At 53.4% G+C, this 23,321-nt stretch overlaps 2 protein-coding genes across 9 annotated transcripts in view; one reads left to right on the top strand and one right to left on the bottom strand.

Moving 5' to 3' along the window:
- Lims2 (LIM zinc finger domain containing 2) overlaps positions 1–23,321 on the top strand; it is a 36,614-nt gene that overhangs the window by 5,756 nt on the left and 7,537 nt on the right. For 2 of the 8 annotated variants that reach the window (XM_048812149.1, XM_048812151.1), the window contains exons 2-4: positions 13,668–13,827; positions 16,017–16,083; positions 16,354–16,474. In XM_048812149.1, coding sequence (XP_048668106.1) covers positions 13,672–13,827; positions 16,017–16,083; positions 16,354–16,474 — 344 coding nt within the window. In that variant the 5' untranslated portion in view covers positions 13,668–13,671. Of the gene's footprint in view, positions 1–8; positions 362–624; positions 632–6,980; positions 7,373–7,827; positions 8,133–8,244; positions 8,262–8,821; positions 8,843–13,665; positions 13,828–16,016; positions 16,084–16,353; positions 16,475–23,321 lie in introns of those variants that run through there. The other 6 variants (XM_048812148.1, XM_048812147.1, XM_015479092.2 and 3 more) reach the window with 6 other exon arrangements.
- Positions 18,285–23,244, bottom strand: Gpr17 (G protein-coupled receptor 17). Its single transcript, XM_048812152.1, has 2 exons — positions 22,833–23,244; positions 18,285–20,239 (listed from the first exon to the last, which is right to left on the bottom strand). Exon 2 carries the CDS (start codon positions 20,230–20,232, stop codon positions 19,216–19,218), a length of 1,017 nt encoding a protein of 338 aa, XP_048668109.1. The 5' UTR covers positions 20,233–20,239; positions 22,833–23,244; the 3' UTR covers positions 18,285–19,215.

Here is a 23,321-nt window from a genome sequence, read left to right as displayed (position 1 = left end):
TCCGGGAGGTGGCGAACGGAGCTCGGGTGGCGGGTGGCGAGGATGTGACCCACGCCCGCGGCTGGCTGCTCTCGGGTGTCCCCCAAGGCCGGTGCTGAAGGGTGGCAGCGTCCACCTCCACTTCCCACCCCGCTTCCCGCTCGCAGCCCCCTTCCCGTCTCTCCACCCCGCACCCGCACCCCGCAACCTTGCGCTCCCCACCCTTCCACCCCGGCCCCCACCCGCTCTCCGCCGGGTGGAGCCGCTCTTGCCTTTTTTGGGCGTCTCCCTCCTCCGCACCCGCGATCAGCTGCCGGCCGCGGCTGAGCCAGTCCAAGAGGCGACCAGAGGCGACCCGCGGCTCCGCGTGAGCGGCCACCATNNNAGTCCGCGGGCGGGGCCGTGGCGCAGGGAGGGAGAGAGGAGGACTCCTGTCAGTGGGGGACGCGGGCGGGGACTGCGCGGGGACCCCCGGGGGCGCGGGGTCAGGACCCCAGCCCTCCCGGCTGCCTCACGCGACTCAGCCTGGGATCTACTCAGGGGCAGGACTCGGTCAACCCTCCTTGGCAGCAGCGCCCCTCTCCGGATTGGGGGGCCGTGGCCACAGGTGGAACCCCCTGCCCACCCAACCAGCGAACCCTGCTGGACGGGACAGTAACCCCATCACGAAGGAAAAACCAGGGTTCGGAGAGGGCAGCGCCCTTGCCCAAGATCACACCAAACTAAAGGGCAAAACATCAAACCTGGCTGTCAGTTTCCACTAACTTCTCAGACCCTGGGTGTGTGGTTCTGGGTGAGCCATTGCTTCTGGAGACTTCCTTCTTCTCCTCTGTAAATCAGGGTGGTAAAAAAAAAAGGCTAACAGTAGTAAATTGCATGTAGGGATTTGGCCACAACTGTACCCAAGCCCAAGGTGCATAGGGTGTGGGCAGGGGACTCGCCTAGCCTGTCCTGTCCTCTGCTCTCAGGCCCCTTGTGCCATTTTACAGATGAGGTAACCGAGGTTATAGAGGTTGAGTGACTCTAGAGACTGGTCACATGTTCACCAGTGTCCAGCCAGTGTTGACCTCTACAGTCCATTCTGGAACATGGCTGGGTACAAGTGCATGACTCAGAGCTGGGAGGGAGGGCTGGTCCCTGAGGCCCAGGGCCCCTTTCTAGCCAAACTCTAGCAGGAACATGTTCCTGAGGAGGGGCTCCTGGACTGAGGAGGGGAGACTTAGCCCCTACAGGGTTTTACCAGGAAAAGGGACTTGTGGAGTGAAAAACAGTGCCTAGGAGTATAGGGTGGTGGCCCCAAATTCAGCCCAGGTACAGCACAGTCCCCTACCCATAGGAGCACACTGCCTCTGGTCACCATTGGGCCTGTGTGTGAGAGTCTCTGGGAAGCCCCCAGAATCCAAAAATAGCGTGTATCTTCTAACCCAGTGAGACCAGACCTTCAGATGTGTTTGGATTTCCATTCCCTAATCTGCTTCCTGACCTCTGCCAAGGCTATGGACAAAGCCCCCCCCCACCCCCCATCCCGGTCCCCACTTAGAAATACTGAGAAACCTTGGCCCAGGCCCATCTGTGAGATGAGATGAGTTGGGAGGGTGGCAGCTGTCATTCCACAGACTGCCTTGTGGTTACTCCTGTGAGCTCGTGGGGCCCTGCCTCCCTTCTGCTACAGGGCTCCCTGCCGGCCGCCTAGTTCTTTGCCCTCAGTTTTTGAGGAAAAGGAAGGAGAAAAACAGGGACAGTCTGTAGCAGCTACAGAACCAATGTGGAGGCAGGCGTGGCTGGGGTGCATAAGAGGTCACCTACCTCTCCAACTGGAAAGATCCTAATAAAAGGCCAGATGACCTTTCTCACTCAGGAAGAAGTAAGGCCAGAGTGGGGACCAGAGGTACCTTTATTTCCCAGGCAGGTGTCCCCTTAAGCCTGTGTCTCTTGGCCCTCCTTGGAGATGGACACTGTCAGGTCAGCCATCCACAGCCAGCGGGAACCCAGGAAGACAGGGTGTGGTCAGCAGTCCTCCTGCTGCAGGGGTCCAGGAGAAATACTGGTTATCAAATTACACAGGAATGGTGAACAAACACCTTTATTGGTCAAAGTAATACTGCTCATCTTAGAGAATTAGGAAAATCCCAGAAAAATGGAAGATAACAGATACAAAACGAAAGAAGAAAACATCCATGGTTATTCCTCAGAGTTACCCTTCACGGACGCTTTTGGTGACTTTATCCAGGTCTTTTTTTTTCTTAGTATTTCTCCCGCTCATTTGTTCTACACAGCTGTGAACCGTCCAAAAGCATAAGTTGACATCTTTCTTTGAAGCCTGCCCTTCTGCCTGCAGTGTTGTGCTAGAACTGGCTTCCTGCCCTTCCACACACAGGGCTTCTGGCCAGGCCAGCTGCTGAGGAATGGACATGAGGCTCAGTCTTGGGAGTGGGCGAGAATTCTTCCTGTTCCAGAAGCTGTGAAGGTTTATTTGCACCGTTTCATGCCACGGTGTCCCTCCATGTCCATTTCCCTGGGATGATGCTGGGGCAGTTCCTCATGCCGGATCCTGGGGACCTCACTCACTACCCTGGTGCTGCTTAGAGCCAGGTTGCCTTTTGGAAATGCCTCCTCTGCTCCCATACCTGCCCCAGAATCACAGCAGGCAAGAGCAGAGTGGGGGCAGTGTAGAGCTTCCAAAGTGATCTGGAGTGACATTCGAGGAACTGCCCTATGCAGATACACCCATGGGTACTTTGCCGAGGTAGAGATGAGGCAGTGGATGGTTGAGAGGCCAGCAATCATGGAGGCCCCTCCTGGGTGGCAGAGGGAATACAGCAGGGGAGGCAGAGCTGAGCTAGGGGGAGAAGGGTCAGTGAGGCATGGAATATGGTGTGGCTACTGAGGGAGAGGTTGTACCAGACAAGAAAGAGACTTAGCTCAGCCTGCAACACAGTGACTTTGGAACTTAAAACCCAGATTCTCTCTCTCTCTCTCTTTTTTTTTTTTTTTTAAGTCATCTAGATATTTATTTCTAGGTTTTTTGTTTGTTTGTTTGTTTGTTTGTTTTTTGGTGTAGGTGGACCCAACACAATGCCTTTATTTTTGTGAGGTGCTGAGAATTGAACCCGGGACCCGCCTGTGCTAGGCGAGCGCTCTACCGCTGAGCCACAATCCCAGCCCCGATTTCTAGTTTTCAATCAGTGCATTATAATTATACATAATTGTGGGATTCATTGTGACATACTCATACATGGTACCCAGGCTCTTTGTCACAGGTCAAGGAAGCTTTGACATCTTCACTGTTCCAGAGGGTGGAGATAGGAGGGTCACCTGCCTAGAGGCCCGGCCATCCCAGGCATTCCTCAAAATGAAGCCCTCAAGGTGGCACCCTCTACAGTCTATACTCAGTGGCTTTGCCCCTGCAGAGTGGGTCACCGCTCTCAGGTGAACATCACTCTAAGGCCTCCATGTGCCCGATTGCATGCTTAGCTCCGTGCTCGGCACAGTGCAGAGTGTGATCTGTCCCCTTACATCTTACAATGTTTCCTGCATCCCTAATGGGCAAGGGGTATGCCCAATGACTCCCTTGGAGAAGGAGTTGGCCAAGGTGTAGCTAGGGGGCAGCCAGAGCCCTCTGGATAGCCCATGGGGTTGTGATGCAGCCAAGGTTTAAGTAAAGAGTGAAGTTGTGACAGTGACATCTTTATAACATCCAGAGGGATTGGCTGTCCCCTCGCTACACCAGAACATTTAAATCTTCCTTAAAAGAAACCATGCATCCCCTGGCTGTCAACCTACCCTCTCCTATCCCCTGAAACCTGCTAATATACTAACTTGCTGTATGCTAATCTACAGATTTGCCTATTCTAGATATTTCATAGAAATAGAACAATATATTATAGAGCCTTTTTTAACCTCATTTTTTTTTTCAATTTAGCATGTTTCCAAGGTCCATCTATGTTGTAGCATGAGTCAGACTTCATTCCTTTTTTAACTGAATGATATTCCATTGTATGGGTGTACCATATTTTTTTTATCCATTCATCGATGGTGGACATTAGAATTGTTTCCATTTGGGGCTATTATGAATAATGCTGCCATGAGTCCTTTTTTCCCCCTTGTGGTACTGTGGATTGAACCCAGGGTGCTCTGCCACTCAAGTATATTCTTCTATGTTATTTTGAGACAGGATCTTACTAAGTTATTGAGGTTGGTAGCAAACTTGCAGTCTTCCTGCCTCAGCCTTCTGAGTCTCTGGGATTACAGGCTTGAGTCATAGTACCCAGCTGCTGTAACATTCTTATAAAAGTTTTTGTATGAACATGTCTTTTCTTTCTCCTTTCTTTCTTTTTTAGAAACTTGCTCGTTTCCTGTGCATATACCCAGGATTGGAATTTCTGGGTTATATGGTAACCCTATGTTAAAGCTTTTGAGAAATTGTCAAGCTATTTTCTGAGTTAACTGCATAGTTTTGTACTTATATTTACACAGTTTTACACCAGGCGTGTATGAGGGTTCCAGTTTCTCAACATCTTCCTTAACACTTATTGTCTGGTTTGGTGGTAATGAAGTGTTTCACATTGTGGTTTTAATTTTCATTCCCTAATGATTAAAAGATGTTGAACATATTTTCTTGTGTTTATGGGGCACTAATATATCTTCTTTGGAGAAATGTCTATGAGAATCCTTCGCTCTCTGCTCTATCTTTTCTTTTCTTTTTCAATACTGGGAATTGAACCCAGGGGCACTTTATCATTGGGCTATAGCTAGCCCTTTTTATTTTTATTTTTTATTTAGAGATAGGTTTCAAACTTGCGATTCTCCTGCCCCAGCCTCTGGAGCAGATGGGAGTACAGATGTGTACCACTTCATATATTTATATCAACCTAAAAAAATTATCAGAGAGAGATTCTTCCAAAGAACAATGGCATTTATTTGGGAATAACAGAGCATTGCAGTGGGAATATGCATGCCATAGTGAACTATGTGCACATTAAAGAATGTTGAGGCAAGGGGGAGTTTTTATTTGTTTGTTTTGGTACTGGAGATTGAAGCCAGGGGCACTTAACCACTGAGCCACATCCCCAGCCTCTTTTTAAAAATATTTACTTAGAGACAGGGTCTCACTGAATTGCTTAGGGCCTCACTAAATCGCTGAGGCTGGCTTTGAACTTGCAATCCTCCTGCCTCAGCCTCCTGAGCCACTGGGATTATAGGTGGGCAGCACTGCACCCAGCAAGGGGGAGTTATTAAAGACAAAAGTGAAGAGGATTACATCATGTATTTTGAAAAAATATATATATATATATCTCCAGAGAATCCATCTGTTCCTATGCTTTTCTTTGTGGGAAGTTTTTTGATTAATAATTCAGTCTCTTGGCTTGTTACAGGTATATTTGGATTTTCTAATTCTTCTTGAGTCAGTTTTGATACTTTCTGTCCTTCTAGAAATTTGGCTACTTCAGCAAATTGGTATATTGTTGATATATTGTTCGTAGTATTCTGTTCTGCTCTCTCCTTATTAATAAGGCTTTGAGCTGTTATTTTTCAAGGCCACCATGCAGTTAGGGAGCATGATAAGAAGGAACTAAGGTGAGTTAAAATATCACAGAACTTATTCTTCTTAACTAAGATTCATCTGCTTTACTTTCTTTTCTTTTCTTTTGGTACCAGGGATTGGACCAAAGGGCATTAACCACTGAGTCACATCCCCAGTGCTTTTAATTTTGAGACAGGGTCTCTCTAAGTTGTTTAGGGCCTCACTGAATTGCTGAGGCTGGCTTTGAACCTGCGATGCTCCTGCCTCAGCCTTCCAAACTGCTGAGCTTACAGGTGTGTGCCACCCTGCCACCAACATCTCCTTTTCTTGACTAGATGCCTCAGGGTTTTTACAAGCCTTTAGTTAATTTGCAGGGCTCTGAAAAAGTAGATTCTGACCATTTTTTGTTAGTTTTTTCATTGTTTTTATAGAAGGATAAACTTCTGGAGGCCCTTAGTCTGCCATTTTTTGCTCTGTCACTCTTACTGCATTTTTGCAACTGTGTCCTCTGGGACCAGAGTCTTGGCTGGGTAGCCCAGAATGGCATCTACCCCTATATCTGCAGTGGACCAGCTACAGAGGGTGCAAGGCTATGCAAAGATCGGAGATTTGGGGTCAGTCAGACTCTAAAGCCTCTCCCAATTGCTAACTTTTTCTGTCTCCTTTTACAGTACTTCTTTAATTGCTTAATACTTGGTAACCTTGTACTTGAACTTCATTTACATATTAGATTGTACAAAACACGTATGGGTTATAGCTTCTGTGTTAGTCAGCTTTCTGTTACTCTAACAAACACCCAAGATAATCAACTTATAAAGAGAAAAGGTTTATTTTAACTCATGGTTTCAGAGTTCCTAGTCCATGACTAACTGGACCCTATGGCTTTGGGCCCGTGATGGTACATCATGGCAAGAGTACTTATAGAGCAAAAATCATGGTCAAAATGCAAAAAAAAGAAATAGGAAGGGTTGAAGTCTAACTGTCCTCTTTAAAGGCACACCTCTTAAAGGGTCCACCATCTCTTAATGGCACCATGGACTAGGAACAAAGCCTTTAATATGTCCTTCAAGGGACATTTCAGACTCAAACTATGGCAGCTTCCCTCCTGGGTCTGTGTGTGGCCCTAGGGGCCCTCAAATAAGTGTTCCTTCCTTAAATAAAATGGTGGCTCTGGGCTAGAGTTCTGGGATCTAGTGTTCAGGATTTCTGCATTGGAAGGACTGAGCCAGGGTGGTAAGAGAGGCCCAAGACCTGGGCACTGACTTGAAGCTGCTCTAACAAAACTTTCTGCCTAAACTTCCTAAGTCCTTGACTGGTCACAGCAGAGCATGGCTCTTTGGTTCCTCCAAACTCAGCTTCTATATGCCCTTTAGCCCCAGGCACCTTTAAAAAATATTTGTTGAATTGATCAGCATTGGGTAACTTTGGAATTGGAGCGCGTTTATAAATGATATTGCACCCAATGCTTGAGGTCAGCTGACTGTATTTTGAGGTTGACCCCAGAGTGGTTAATGAGTACTTCCCCATGTTCGGAGGTGATGTGTGTTCCTTGTGGTGTGAGTGGCATCTGGGTGGCAACAGGGACCCTTCAAACTTTTCTCTCACCCCAGTTCAAGCCATCCGCTGTCTGGAATATTGGCTGCCGTCTCTTTCTTGGGGAAGAAGGAGGAAAATTCTATACGTGCTGTCTGAACTTACTAGAAAGGGTCTTCAAGGAAATGGAATCAGTGTTAAAATTTTTCTGTGAGTTCTCTGGATCTTTATTTTATTGTGGATCACAGTGACTGCTTGTCCAGAAGTGGCCACAGCCCTAGCACTGAACTTGGATGCTTTGACTTGGATGGCAAGTAATCCCAGCAATCTCTACAGGTAAAAAATCTTCTGCTTCTGCTCTTCTGGCAAGCCAGGGGACTGCCTTTCCTCTAAATTTTTAGGGTGTGAACTTCTTTTGGAATGCCTGGCTGTTTGTTGGTGGGGTTTTAGAGGACCTACCTGACTGCTCTCATCTAGGTGTCCTAAGTGGCATTGGTGGCTGGAGGATCTCAGGGATGGGAGCCAGGGAGAGAGCAAGTATCACTCACTCATTAGTTTCTTAACTGTTTCCTGGATTCTGGAACTGGCCCAGTCTCACACTGCCCACCTCAGCAGGTTCAGGGGGCTCAGGGGTCCTTCCTGTGCCGGTGGCAGCCTGAGACCTGCTGGATACCCTCTCATTCTCACCTCAATGCTGGTTTGGGACCTTCCCAACCCAGTCCCCTCCCCAGCTGGGACCCAACCCAGCCAGCCTCAGCTTTCACCGAGCTGCCCCCGCGGTGCGCGAACAATATCCTTTCTATTTGGAGTTGACTCTGCTGCCCTTTGGAGATCCCAGCGTGTAACCAGAGCTCCTGTCCCGCGGGGGAGGCGCCGCACGCCCGTCCCGTCGCGGTGCCTGGCGGAGGTGGCTGCGCCCGCCCGCCGCGTCTTCGCTCCCAGGCCGGTGGTCCGACGCCACATCCGCCAGGTCGCCTGCGTCCACGACGATTAGGCGGTGGCCCCAAGTCATGGCTGCCCGGCTAGGCGCGCTCGCCGCGTCGGGGCTGTACAGGAGGCGCCAGCACCGGCAGAGCCCGCCATCAGCTACCCCAGGGTAGGTGGCGAGAGGCTGGGCGGGGTCGCCGAGGACAATGGCAGGAAAACTGCAGCCGCTGGCCTTGTCTCGGAAACCCCGCCTGGGCCTTCCGACGGCTGGCCATGGGCCTTGCTCCCCAGGGCTCAGGTACAGGGCTGGGATTGACCACAGGGCAGGCGGGTGCCACTCCGTGAGATTGGGTTTGATGTCATTTGTGATCAACTTTTGGGGGGCAGTGCGCATGGAGGGTGTGTGTTAGAAATCAGTTGCCCTATGTCACTGCGCGTTGTTGCTTTCAGACTGGAACGGGTACTTGGAGTCATTGGCATCAAAGTGACAGGGGGGGGGTCCTCAGAGGAGGAGGTAGAGAGGAATTGTAGGAAAGGAGGCTGAGATGGAGAGGAGGGGCTGGGGAGCCGGGGAGCTGCAGTCACAGACACAGGAAAGCCTGCCGCCCCTAGCGAGGAAAGGTGTCCAGCTAAATGCTAACCAGTGAGAAGAGAGCCACTCTGAGCTCCTTGCCTGCCCATGACCAAGGAAGGCTTTGACAGAGGGAGATAGAGGACCGAGCCCTTAGAGCTGTCTTCCAGGCTTGAAGAGGGAGGGAAGGGGGAAGGAGGACTCACAGCCTGCAGATCAAGCATCTGTGAAGTGCCTGCCACAGGCTGGGCTCACAGCTGCAGCCCCATCAGGGGCCGGGATGAGGAACCGGTGAGCCCTCCTCTCAGGTAGGTAACCTGAGGTTCAGGAAACCAAGTAACTCACCTGAGCATGGCTGAGCAGGTCAGCTTTTGACCCTGAGTGTACTTGGTGAGATCTGTGGTACCAGACCTGTGGATGGCCAGGGCATTGATGGCCCAAAGCTCATGCTGGAGAGTAATTTTTACAACATGAATGCAACACAATAACATGGCCAAGGTGTAAGGAGCGACCTGGGCCCGTAATGAAAATCAGGTCTCAGGAAGGTTCTACACCTCCACACACGTTTCTTTGGGATTTCCCTCATGCCTTTGGCCGGTTCCCTGCTCTCGGTGTGACATACTTAAAATGTACTTGATGAGGGGGTAGGGTTCTGGCTCCTTGGTAGAGCGCTCGCCTAGCACTTGTGAGGCCCTGGGTTCGATCCTCAGCACCACATAAAAATAAATAAATAACATAAAGGTATTGTGTCCAACTACAGCTGAAAAAAAATATATATATATTTTAAAAATGTACTTGATGATAGGAAACGAAGGTGGCAGAGTTGCAGAAAAAGCTCAGTAATTTGCGACAGGTTTCATGTGGATTTGTAATGTTCCTGTGTCACGTGTAAGGCAAGCACAAACATTTGTAATGTTCCTGTGTCACGTGTAAGGCAAGCATCCCCATGGCAGAGGGTAAGTGGTGCTGACTTTGTGTAAATTCCTGTTTACTGTGTGCAGCCCGGTGACCCCTGACTTGGTCTCTGACCGGCCCCATGGGGGAAGGGCTGGGAGAAGGGCCAGCAGTGCTGCGGGGTTGGAAGCCGCGGGCTCTGGGACCTTCTGAGGCTGTGCTGCAGTGGGATTCCCTTCCCCCAGCACCTGAATAATTCCTGGGACAGCACAGGTGCTCAGTAAAGACCTAGCTGGAAGAGGGAAGAAGTGCCACTCACTGCCGTGGGCATCACTTCACTGAACCCTCCCAGCAAGCCTTGGATAAAGCTTTCCATTTCACAGATGAAGAAGTTGGGTTCAGAGAGCACTTTGCCGCTGGGAGCATCTGAGGCAGGTTGCAGCCTGGCTGTAGAGGACAAGCCACAGGGCTGACTGATAACCAGGATGATGTGGCCTCAGTAACCCTGGCTCATTGTGACCAGACCTGTTGTGGCTAGTCCCTTTCTCTCCCCAGGCCTTCTCACTATCTTTTAGGCTCTGATTGATGGGAGGCTGGCAGAGAGGAAGGTTGGGGGTTGAGTAAAAAAACAAGGTCTGGAAAGGGACAGGAGGAGACCTGAGTCCAATTTTGTGTGACCCTCAGCAGGCCACAGGTGTCACCCACTCTCTGTTTCAATCTCCTTATTTGGAATTAGCAACCTCTGCTCTCAAGGGCCTGCAGAGAAGGTTCCCGTCACCTCATTCATTGCAGTCAAACACTGTGAAACTCAGGGACATCTTGTGGCAATTTGGCTTGTGTTGGCTGGGGATGATGGTGCATACCTGTAATCCCAGCTACTCAGAAGACTGAGGCAGGAGGATGGCAAGTTCAAGGCCAGCCAAGGCAACTGAGGGAGACTGTCTCCAGATAAAAGTAAAAAGGACTGGGGAGGAGCTCAGTGGTAGAGTGTCCCTAGGCTTAAGCCTCAATACTGCAAAACAAACAAACAAACAAACACCAAATTTGGCTGTGTCATCTGTACAGATTGAAAGAGTTGGGGTGTGCAGGGGAGGGTTGGGAAGGGTGTTCACTCCCCCATCTCTGGGGTTTGTTCCCCTGGCAGTGTGCTGTGTGTTGTGTGGCTGGGGGTGGGGTGGCCGTGTCTCCTTGGAGGACAGCTGGGCAGACTTTGTGCTCCCTGTTCTTGGGTGGAATGTGCAGAAGAGGGCGTGGAATGTCTGTGTCTCTGACCTTCTGCCCTCTTGCAGGCAGCCTGCAGGCCTGCCCCCCGGAACTGGCCCCATTGGAGGGACTCTGGAACGCTCCGAGTTGTTGGAAAACAACAGTCCCTTTATCCAGCACTTTGCCTGCCCGGCCCTGGCCTCTGTGCTTGACATGCTGGTGCCAGTCTTTCTTTCCTCCAGTGCCACCATGCAGCCACTGTTGCTCTGGTCAATTCTTTCAGGTGCAGCAACAGGTGGCTGGGCCTGTTGGGACTGGAGTTAGGTGGTGAGCCGCCGCGAGCCCCTGTCTGTGTTGCACACACAGTTCCTCTCTTCCTCCCCTGTGGGGAAAGCTCACACTTTTTTTTTTTTTTCCTGGTGGTGCTGAGCGTCAGTGGTCTGGGCTCATTCAGGTGTCTTTGCAGTGGGCTAGAATGTTCTGTGTTCTCAGGGTGGCATGAGGATGTAGCCATGAAAACTCCCAGAGCACCCCGTGGGGTTTCTAGTGCCCAAGACTTGGGCTGGGGCATGAGTGGGTTTAGGAGGAGTGGGTTGTGCAGGAGTCTGTGCAAGGGAAGGGGGCAAATCCTCAAGTGGAGAAACTCAGGGACTCAGTTGGGGAATTAGGCACAGACCAGTGATGGGCCAGCCCCTCTGGTTAGGGGCTGGCTGCTGGGTGTCAATTTGAAGATGAAGCAAAAGGTAGAAGAACAGGGGCATGATCAGGCTGCTGTTTAGGGCCCTCGACACATGACAGTCGAGTGGCCTAGTGGAGGAGCTAGCTAGGTAAGGAGGGACAATTGCTGCTGCGTAGGGGCACAGCCATCCAGCAGCTACTGGACATGGGAGTTGGACCAGCTCAGCTGGAAGCCAGAGAGGGAGGGGCTGTCCCCAAGGCCAGCACCTGCAGCAGAGACCTGGGGTCTGCAAGGGGTCTTGGAGGGCAAGTGGAAGATGAGCTGTGAGCTCTCTTGGTCAGAGTCCAGTCTGGGTTTTAAGGCAGGATCCAAAAGACTGGGGCTGGACTTGAATCCTTAATTTGGTTTCATTTCTGGGTCCTGGGAGGGGGACATTCCAGGCCCACAGTCACAGGATTTCCTGTTGATTTCTGACCTCTCCAGGACCCGCGAGGTCATGTTCATAGTCGGGCATTGGACTGTCTCCCCTGTCACCTTGGGTGTGTTCTTCCAGAGAGAAAGCTCAGAGTGTTCTCTAGGAAGGAAGTCAGGCCTGTCCCAACCGAGTCAGTGTACCCAGGGAGGTCAGTCATCCATCCCGAGGGACTGGCCTGCCTCGTGGAGAGCAGCAGGGAGCTGGGAGGACTGGGGAGCTGAGGCTGCTGTGTGCAAAGCCGTCCTTTCTTCTTTGCCTGTTCCTGATGTCTGCTACCACATCCCTGTTTCCTTTCCCTCTGGTCTGAACATGGATACAGCAGGCGTCTCTGATTCCCAAAGCTCAGGATAGAAGTCTGGCCTGCCTGGCAAGTTGCCGATTGGCCTTGTGGCCCTGTACCTGCCACACAGGTCCCCAAGCGAAGACAGGAGACCCCTTCCCAGTTTCTAGTCTGTCTCCTTGTGCCAGAAACCTGCTGTGACACTCACGGCCCACACTGAAGAAACCCAGTTCTTCTTTGCCCAGCCTTCCAGACAGGCACCAGTAATCCATGGGAGTGGACACTTGAGACAGAATCTATTTGCTGCCCCTCTAGTCAAAGATGCGGGTGTCAGGAGTTTGGATGGTCATAGGGGGATGGTGGGTGGTGTCGGGGCTACATGGTGACTGCACTTTTGAATCTGACTAGCCTCCTGGTTATGCCTCAGGGCCTCTGAGAGTGTGGGTCAGTTCAGTGTAGTCCCCTTTATCCATGGGGACACCCTCAAAGATCCCCAGTAGATGCCTGAAACGGTGGATAATACCAAGCCCCCCAAAGGCTATTGGCCTATACTGTACACATACACAGGACAGTATGGATCTACTGGATAGAGGAATGACTCACGTCCAGGGTGAGATGAGGAGCAGGGTTGTGTGGGATTTCAACACAAAACCTGGAAGGGCACACAATTGAAAACTTATGAATTGTTTCTGGAATTTTCTTTCATTCAGTCTTTTTTTTCAGTGCTGGGGTAGAAATCAGGACCTGGTACATGCTAGGCAAGTGCTCTACCACTGAGCTGCACCTTCAGGCTAGAATTTTCTGTTTTCTACTATTTTCAGACCATGGTTGAAACCACGGACAAGGGAGTCTTCTGTAGTTAGGGTTTCAGTCCTCCCAGAGGGAAGACAACATAGATGAGGGGAATCTCCCCCAACTACACCCCCAGAGATTCACACTCTAGATGTCTTCATGATACAAGTTTTCTGTGGAAATAGTTGATTTGAAACTGACTTGTGGTGCGAGGAAGGAACCTCCAACATCTGACAATTTCCATTCAAATCTGGACTCTGTGTTTTTTATACCTGCTGTGAGCTTGTATGTGTTATGAAACCTCTCTGAGTCTTAGGCCCATCCTCTGGAGCGACAGTAGCTATGGAGTTTCCTTGAGGATTAAATAAGAGTGAGAATACAAAGCCCGAGCCTTGGTTATATTCTGTACCTGAGACTAATTCCCTGAGGAAGGGGGTTTCTTTTCGGATGGAGGTTCTGCCGTGGCCCATGGTGGACCTTGGACGATGCTCACTCTCTCTGTGCTCTGTTCCTTGTCAGTAATTAGAGACACTACGCTGGCCTCCTGGGGCTGGTGTGGCCTTGTGGGAAATGCACGCTGTAGCCCCGGCACATCCTGGGGCTTAGCAAGCCTTCACAAGTAGTTAGGGGACGTGTGTGGCCAGCGGAGCTGGTGGCCCCAGCTGGGCCAGGTGGTCTCAGCCTGGTGGTCCTGGAAGGTGAGCGAGTTTCCAGATCTCAGAGGCTGTTTCAATTGTTTAAGAAGCAGGAGGGCTATGGAGGCAGCCTTCCCTCCGGGCCTGACCTCCTCCCACGCCCTCTCCCCTCCAGCAACATGTCTGATGCCTTGGCCAACGCCGTGTGCCAGCGCTGCCAGGCCCGCTTTGCGCCCGCGGAGCGCATCGTCAACAGCAACGGGGAGCTGTACCACGAGCACTGCTTCGTGTGTGCCCAGTGCTTCCGGCCCTTTCCCGAGGGGCTCTTCTATGAGGTGAGGATGCTCGGGGTCAGTAGGACTCTGCCCACCCCCTGGGAACTGACCAATGATAGGTCCACATCTTGAGCCGCACCTGTGTGGGCCTGTCTGTCAGCTGTAACATGTGAGGCCACACAGGTGACTTCACAACCTCCTCTGGGCAGAGACCAGCACGCCCTGGTGGCAGGAAGAGGCTGCCCTCTTAGCACTTGGCCTCTGTTGGGAACAGACGGTAAGTAGTGACTCGATGGTGCATCTATTGTGCCCTGGTCGTAAGGAATCCAGGGCAGGAGGTGGGCGACCAGGGCAGGTCACGTCTGAGCAGAGTGGAAAGGTGGGGAGCCACCTGTGCATCCGCAGGTAGAGCACTCATAATGACACAGCATGTGCAAAGGCCCGTGGTGGTGGGGGGTGCGGGGTGTTTGGGGAACAGTAGGAAGGCCATCGGGGAAGCAGAGGGAACAGGAGAATGGCAGGAGATGGGGACGACAGGGAGATGGATCTCCTTTGGTCCCGTAGAGCCCTATAGAACCTTAGGCTTCCACTCCTCAAGAGACTGGAGTAGGAATGCAGAGTCACACGGTGTGCCTGATCTTGGAAAATGACCCCTCTGGTTGCTGTGTTAGAGGAGACTGTCAGGGGGCCGGGGACAGAAGCTGGAGGCCAGGTGGGACCCGGAGTTGGGTTATTACAATGATCCAGATAAAAGTGAAGGGACCTCAAGTGGCTGTCACCAGCTCATAGGAGCAGGTTGTTAAATCTTTAGTCTTGCAAAATGATTATTAAATAGTCATCATTAAAAAATTAAGTTGTGGAAATGCATAAATTGAAGAAACATTTTATTAAAAACAAAGGTGGGGCTGGAGCTGGGGCTCAGCGGCAGAGCACTTGCCTGGCAAGTGTGAGGCACTAGGTTCCCTCCTGGCACCACATCAAAACAAATAGAGGCCTTGAGTCCATACACAGCTTAAAAAATACTTTAAAAAACCCCACAAAGGTAACATATATGTAAAACTCCCCACTTCCTAATTATTTTGTTACATTTTACTATCCTCTATGCTTCCCCGGTTATTTCTGGCAGTTATTTCTATCCTTCCTACCTCCAAGGCAGCCAGTGCCCATGTCTTCCCGACTGGGTCTGTGTCACGTTGGCAGCGGGAAATCACCCTGGGGGGATGTTTTCACCAACACTATGCATCAGCCACCTCCCTCCATGCCACCGAGAGCTGGTTGTTACACACTTACCAGCACACCACTGACGGTGGCAGTGGAGGTGAGGACCAGGGACTGGGGGTAGATGCTGGGTAGCTTTTGAGGATCCTAAGGGATTGTTGGTGGATGGATGTGGGTGTGCGTTCTGCCTTGCACAGTAGCATTCTTGGGGTGCCTCCCAGCCTCCTGGGGAGTGCTGGCCAGCCGTAGAGGCAACGGGAGGAGTAGACGGTTCTGAAGGGGCCATGTGCCTAGAACAAAGCCTGGCATACAGTAGGCGCTCAGACATGACTGCAGGATGAACTTAAACCATTGCCTCCCCAGGTCACTGGGTAGGGCTGCAGTCGAATAGGCACTTGTTATAGAAAACAGAAAAGCCAGATTTTTAAACAAGAAAAAAATTGTTCAGGGAGAGGGAGACAGAAGCAAGCTTTGACATCCTTGGGCCAGTGCCTGGTCTTCGCTGCCAAAAAGTGTCTCCACGGGGGTGTCCACACCCACTGGCTGCAGGACTCAGTTGTGCCTCCATTCCTGCACTCCCCTCCCTCCGTCAGACCCTCCTGTGTCCCCTTTTTAATTCTCTTCACTCTTTTGTGACCTCTGGATTTCCCATACAGAAAGGACACAGGAAATAGGGCAAAGAGATGCATATGATTTGAACTTGACCTCATCCCGTCCCAGCTTAAGCTCCTCCTGCAGTCTGGCCTGCTCTCGGGACCCACAGGGCCACCATCCTTAACACGCAGCAGGGGCCCTCAGAGAGCTGGCCTTGGGGACTTCTGCAGTGGTTCCTATGGAAGCCCCTTTCTGGGCACCTCTTTGTATCATGAGGCCCCACCCCCTGCTCTGGCTTCTGGAATGCCCTCCTCTCAGTTCCACACCCATCCGTCCCTGCCATCAGGTCCTGACCCAACAAAGCAGGGGTATGGGTGTGGAGGAGGCTCGTGGGAATGATGGGTGATTTACTGGTCTTGTCTGTGGCCCATTTGCAGTTTGAGGGCCGGAAATACTGCGAACACGACTTCCAAATGCTGTTTGCCCCGTGCTGCGGATCCTGCGGTGAGTCCGCTGCTGCCTGGGAAGTGGGAGGTGGGCGGGTGAGGGCCCTGCAGTGGAGTGCCCACGGGCCTGGCCTGCTGGGTGGAGGGGCTCTTCCCTGCCCACCTTGCCCGTCTCTGAGCATTTCCCTTCCAGCCCTCCGTAGGCACCGCCTTCCTGTGCTGCAGGCAGGGTTCCTTGGACCAGGCTGAGCTTGGAGGAGCGCTGATGTGGACAGGGCCTGGCAGGGGCCAAGTCCTGCCCAGCAAGCAGGGACCTCTCTTCTTCCAGGCGAGTTCATCATTGGACGCGTGATCAAGGCCATGAACAGCAACTGGCACCCGGGGTGCTTCCGCTGTGAGCTGTGTGATGTGGAGCTGGCCGACCTGGGCTTTGTGAAGAACGCGGGCAGGTGAGGAACCACAGGGAGCACAGGCTGAGCCCCAGGCCCCTCCAGGCTCCCTGGCCTATACTGATGTGGCTACCAACTCCCTTTTGTACCTCCAAGGTGGTCAGTACACCCCCAGTTTATAATGAGGAGTGAGGCTGCAGAGACAAGGGATGCGGGGCAAGAGCAGAGCCCCCCTGGGCTTGGCAGTGTTCCTCAAGGACAGCAGAAGGCAGTGGGGACAACAGCCCTTGAGCAGGAGCCATGAGGTGACGGTGGGTGAATAAGGAGCTTTGAGTTGAGCTGACACCCTCGGGGCCTCCCCTGCATGCGGAACCCAGCTGTCTGCACCCCCAACTATAGACTCACATGACTGAAGGTCGCTGGAGAGAAGTCCCCCCAATCAGGACCATACATTCACCAGCACACAAGTAGTTCCCACCTTCAAGAAGCCTTATGATTCTCCCCACCCTTGCCTTTCCGCTCTGCTGACCTCTACATCCCTCTCTAGAGTGATAGTCTTACCTCCCTCTTCCCTAGGGACGAGTTCTGGGGTGCCCCTACCCACACCTGTGTAGCTGCAGCCCTTTCCAGCGCACCTGCCTGCTCCACCCAGGAGCCCCCATTACCCTAGTGTGCTCCCTGTGGCCACCGTGGGCACTGACAGGTCTCCCAGTGGCTCTCACGGCAACGCCCCTCCTTCAGGTGGAAACGCCTCTTCTCCCCGTGAGAACCCATATCTCATGGTTTCCCCCTCCCTCATTCTCTTCTCCTCTGGGGCTTTGTGCTTGGCCCCTCATGTCTGCCTTTGAAGACAGGCCTGAGACCCTGATGGCCTGTCTGGATAGTTAAGGGCACCACCCCAGACTTCTTCCTACCAGTACTCAGTGGTCCACATGGCTGTTCCCTGGGGGGCACCTAGGCATCCCAAATGCAATGGGTCCCACCCCGAGTTTCCAGCTGGACGCAGTGGCCCACGCTTGTAATCCTAGTGGCTTGGGAGGCTGAGGCAGGAGGATCGTGAGTTTGAGGCCAGCCTGCACAACTCAGCGAGACCTTGTCTTAAAATAAAAAAGGGCTGGGAATGCAGTGGTGGAGTGCCCCTGGGTTCAATCCCCAGTATGAAACAAAAAGCAAACCACTGAACTCCACTGATGACCAAGTCTGTCTCTCCGTGTCCCCACATCAGAAGAGGCAGCACTGCCCCAGAGACTCCCTAGCTGTCCATCTGACTGCCACACCCTCTCCCATGTAGGTACTTGGTTTTCTGCTGCAGCACCTCCCCTGTCCCTTCCTGATGTGGCCTGCAGTGATCTTGTCCATTTACTGCTTCATGAGAAAAACATGGCCTCACGTCATTCTTGGCGTCTGCAGGGCGGGCACAGTGCTTGGAGCTCTGCAGATTGTCTGGGTGAGGGGCTGTGGGGCACTGACGGCACAGTGCAAGAGCTGAAGGACAGCTGTTGACCACTGGGGTCACCAGCCAGGTGTGAGCTTGGAGGGAGTCCTGTCCCCTCCTGAGCCAAGGCTTGCACAGGGCCACTGCCCCATTCACTGGTTGGGAAAATGAGAAGAGGCCAAAAGTGCTTTGAAAAGTAGCATGTGGTAGAAAAGCTGTAATGACAGGGGACAGGGTGGCAGCCGGGGTGCTGAGTAATGAAAGTCCTCGTTTGGACCCTCCTGGCTCAGGCAGGCATGGGTGGAAGGCGTGGGCCACCAGAACCTTGGCAAGGGAGCCCCCGCAGCTGCCCCAGCCTCTGCTTGGCCATTCTTGGGTTGAAGGGAAGAGAAGTTCTGGGAAGGGCATCACGTTGAGCAGACACAGTAGCCTCCGTCAGCTTAAACTACAATTCAGTTTATGATCAGTACAAACAAGTACAAAAAAGGACATGTTAGGGGGACGCATGCAGGCTACCAAGCGAGACAGCTCAAAACTGGGTGGGCAGAGGCTGGTTGAGTCCCCTCAGGAGGAAATGGGACTCAGGATGCCGCTGCCAGGTCTGGATTAGCAGGATACACACCGCGCTCCTTTTGCTGAGAGGCTCTAGGGATTGTCAGACCACAGGCAGGTCTCTGTGTAGTTTATAACAGGAGGGATCAGGATGAATGTGTTCTGCAAACCACGTTTGCTGGGTGTCACGTGGCAACCAGTCTGAATATACTTACGGCGTTTAGCTACAATTTATAGTCCATCCCCCCAAAATTCAGAAAGGGCTCATCTGGCAAAGGCACTGCAAAGGGAACTCCTTGTACCGTAGACACTGTTCCTACTCCTCCACTGAGATTCATGGGTGCCTCTTCTCCTGAGTCCTTTGCAGCCTTCCTTCTGGGCCTTTCTACGTGGCCTCCCTGCTGTGCATTTCTGTAAGGAGGGAGGCTGGCAGTCTAGTGGGGGAAAGAAAGACCCTCAGTGTTCTGGAGTTGTCCCTCTGGGTCCCCTCCCCCTTTCCGTGGGTGAACTCACTGGGTGTCTGGGAGCGACTAGGAAGCAGAGCCAACAGTCCCTGCAGAGGGATGGCCTCTCAATCCTCATTGAGTCTTCTTCTTTTTTAGGGGTTCTGTGCGGTTAAGACCCAGCTCCGGCCTGGGTGACCTGGAAGTTCAGACCTTTGGGAGGGACGAGTAGGGACCTGCTGAAACAGGTGGTTTGCTCAAGGAGATTGGAGAGTGGGCAGCCTTCTCTTTGCTGAGACCAGTGTCACCCACCCCAAGGGGACCCTCCTCCTGCAACAGTCTGTGGCCCACCCAGGGACAGAGCCTCGGGCTCACAGCTCTGACCTGGCACTCAGCGAGCTCTCGTTGGTTTTCCCTTCAAAGCTAGGGGGCGGACCCGTGAGCCTTTTGCCGCAGAGCAAATTGCACAGGGCATGACGGAACTTCTCAGCCACGAAGAAGTACATGACAGGGTCGAGGGCCCCATTGAGGCTGGTGAGACAGGAGGTGATGCGGTTTCCCAGGGCCAGGACACGCTGGGCGGTGCAGGAGGTCCCGCCGCCCCGGTAGTGCAGCACATAGATGGAGCGGTGGACGTGGTAGGGCACGAAGCAGATCAGGAAGATGGCCAGCACCATGGCGATCATGCGGATGGCTTTGTTCTTGAGGCGCTTCTCCACGCGGGGGCCCTGTCTCAGGCTGCGGATGATCAGCAGGTAGCAGGTGACCGTTGTGACAAACGGGAAGGTGAAGGCCACGGCGAGGGACGCCAGGGCGTGGTGGGAGGCCTTCTCTCGGTACAGCTGCAGGCAGACAACTGTGTGGTTGGTCTGGACCGTCTGTGGGCTGACCAGTAGTGGAGCCATGGCCACAGCCACTACCACCCACAGGAAGGCACAGGCTAAGTGGGCATAGAGAGGCCTGCGTAGCTTGAGGGACTTGACCGGGTGCACGATGGCCAGGAAGCGGTCAGCGCTGATGCAGGTGAGGAAGTAGATACTGGCGTACATGTTGAGGTAGAAGAGGAAGCCGGTGAGTCGGCACGGGATTTCCCCAAATGGCCAGTGGTTCCCAGAGAAGTGATAGACGAGGCGGGTGGGCAGGACCAGCACACAGGACAAGTCGGCCACGGCCAGGTGCATCAGGAACACGTTGGCTGGGGTGCCTGACTTGTGGTCCCGGATGAAAAGCCACAGGGCCAGGGCATTGCCAACAAAAGCCAGGATGAAATCCAGGAGGTAGAAGCAAGCGAACAGCATGTTCTCCAGGGGCGTCTCCTGCCCACATTGCTCAGTGGTCAGAGATGAGTTGTCGGTCAGACTTGGGGAGGCCACCTCGAGGCCATTCATGCTTTGGCTGGAGGCAGAGCAGGGGACAAACATGGAGTGAACAAACAAACAGGCCAGAGAGAACCCAGGCTAGCTAGCGAAGCTTTGCCCTCCAGAAGTCACAAGTAGGACCTCTGATGACTTCAGAACTTCCCACCCCTAACTGAGAGGAACATAGCTGCTCTGAGCGGAGCATTACCACCAGGACTGCTGAGAACCCCTGTGCCCATTTAGGGGTGACTAATCATCAAAGGCATTCTGAATTTTAGCAAAAGGTCAAAGCAAAACTGGGACTTGAAGCTTTCCCCCTGAGTAGCTGTGTCCCTGCCGAAATGGCCCAGGGCCAGTGCTGGGTGACCCAGAAATCTGCAGCTCCTCCCCACATTCTACCCCACACTGTACTCCCTCAGGGCAGGGAGGGTGCAGTCAGCACTGTAATGGGGAGATGTGAGCTCCGACTGCATGAGGCTCTGGAGGGCAGGGAAGGGCCCCGTATTTTCTGTTCTCCCTTCAGGTGTGCCATCTGAACGGCAGACGGTGGCCCTCATCACCACTGACTGGGTGGGCTGTTTCTGAGAGCTGGGTGCTTGAAGCCTGCCAGTTCCTTCAGCCTCAGTCTTTCCAAGTGAACGCCACTCCCCTTGAGTCCCAGAACCCTCCCTGACCTGTCTGCTTGGACCTTCTGGCACCCCTGCAGCCCCTGACCACGGTTCCCCCAGCACCCGACCTTCAGGAGGGCTTCCTCAGGAATTCAGCAAGGGTCATGTCCTGGGAGGAAGCCAGAGGCCTACTCTGTCCACCAGCATCTGCGAGTGGACTCAGCCCACCAGTTCTGTTTTGGACATCCCACTGGGAGGAGGCCTGGATTGAGGAAGACACTGTGCTTTGACCTCAGGCCAGCAGGATGTGTTTTCCCACCAGGTTGTTCCAACATCAAGAAGTGGGATCTTTTCAGGAGGTCAAGGGCCTAACGGCAGAGAGACTGGCTAGGTTTTCCCTGGGAAGATCTGCAGCCCAGAGAGGCCTGGGAGGCTGCCTGAGGACTGTGGTCAGAGCCCTCCCTTGCTAACAAAGTGAAGCCCAGATCCTTATCGGTGCCCCCACCCCTCCCCAACAGACAGGGCAATCTGTTCTGTCTTGATTTAGTCCACTTAAAAGATCCAAGAGAGAGAAGAAGGAGAGTCCCAAACACCTTGCTTCTTTTGCCCAGGACTGGGAGCTGGGGATATGGGCAGGAGAGGGTAGATGATGGGGCCAGAGCAGCCTACAGCCTAGGGTGGGGCAGGAGACTGGACGTGGCTCAGGAGGCCAATGCTGACCCTGACTTCTCATCTCTGGTCTGTCGGAACCCAGAGCTAGGAAGGGGTTGAGCTGGCTGCCCTCTACCCTGGGCAGCCAGTTGGACCTGGATTGTGCTCTACAGTGCATTTGTCACCTGGCCCCTCCAGGAGGTCAGCTCACAGGTATGGCCCCCACCCTCACCCATACATGGCATGGTCAGGGCCTGCTTCCTCTTGTGTGTGCTGGTTCTAGGAGGTTGGCATCAGGCGCTCCATTTTACAAAGGGGGAAAACAGGGCTTGGCGTTTGCTTTCCTGCCTGAAGTCACATAGCAGGGGGCAGTGGCCCTGGAGTTGGAAGTTGGATCAGAGAGACCCAAGGCTCCCAGGACACTACCTCTGGAGACCCACGAGGGCTCCGTGCCCAGAGCCAGGAGTGTGGCTTGTCTCAGAGCTCATTCTGGAGTCATCTCTGGCTCAGTGTCTCCTTCTTGGGACCTGGCTGAAGGACTGACCACCTAATTTGGGGGACCAATGTGTATTCCTTGCTTGAAAAGTAAGAATTTCAAGACATGACAGCAGAGCATTAAACCACTCAGGGCTCTGAGTGTGTGACTATAGGGCTCACACCCCAGAGCGCTGGGTGGGCTGTGGCATCCAGTTCTGCCTTGCCTTCTGCCAGGTGGCCTTGCCTATTGATGCTGCCCTTGGCCTGCCACCTAGGAGACTGTGGATACTCACTCTCGGTGACCGAAACTGTCTGGGTTGTTTCTGTTTTGCTGTGATTTCTCCTACCATTTCTCTCACTCCCTTGTCACTTAGAAATTGGAGCCTCAGCCTGGATCTACTGGGTCCTCCGGGCTCACTCTGCTCAGACAGTCACAGAGCATGTGCTACTAAGAGCATTGTGGAGTATGGCCTGGACCTGGGGCAGTCTGGGCCCCGTGGCTGCAGGTCAGATGGGCCTTGGGCCTCCGTGGAGGGACCATACGGGCAGACGCGGCTGGAGGAGGAAGCCATGGGGGCAGTACTGTGGTTGGCAGAGGTAGTTTTCTGTACATTGGTCACCAGTCCCTTCCTGGCCCGAATCTGGCTCTTTCTTGTGCTAAGAAAGCCTTGTGGCCGTGGGTGCTGGCTGACTGTCACTGCGGCATGGGCCTGTGGGAAAGTCCCCTGTCCTTTATAAGCTCCCAACGGAGGGGCAAAAACACTGCATTGCAGGTGGCTGTGAGTTCAGCTTTGGCCTAGCCATTATCAAGGAGACAGGGACAAGAGATGCCCCATGTTCACCAGCAGGGTGACTCTTGGACGCCCTGCCTGCCCGCCCCGTCCTGCTCCTTACCTCTCACAGCTGGTCCAGGAGGAAGGGACAGGAGCTGGGGTGGCAGGTGAACTGTGGGCGCGGGCGGTGGTGTCGGCGGTGGCCTCTGTGCAGCTGCGGGTGGACGGCTGGCTATTTAAGGAGAGGAAGGGAGCCTGCAGCCCCTCCAGCCCTGAAAGGCTACTTCATTCCTGAGGGGTCCCTTGTGGGGTGGGCTGCTCCTCCGGCTGCCTCTGCCGCAACAGGGCCGTGAATATTCCAGTGTCCCCAGCCTGTGCACCCCCCTCCCAGCTTGGCCACTGAGCGTCACAGAGGCTGAGTGTGTGACTGCCTTGGGAGCCTGGGAGTGGGTGACGGCTGGGGCTGGGTGGGGGGCTCTGACTGAAGCTGACAGACACAAGGGGACATTTCAGAAGGGGATGGTTTCCTACTAATGGGGGGCAGGGAGGGGCCAGCCACCATGGCAACAGGCCCATGCTCCCAGGCCTGCGCTGGGTGGGCGGGAGGGGG

The sequence above is a fragment of the Marmota marmota genome, unplaced genomic scaffold (genome assembly GCF_001458135.2).
Source record: "Marmota marmota marmota unplaced genomic scaffold, marMar, whole genome shotgun sequence".
Taxonomy (NCBI): domain Eukaryota; kingdom Metazoa; phylum Chordata; class Mammalia; order Rodentia; family Sciuridae; genus Marmota; species Marmota marmota.
Note: the sequence above shows the minus strand (reverse complement) of the source record. Positions and strands in the feature narration are given on the sequence as shown.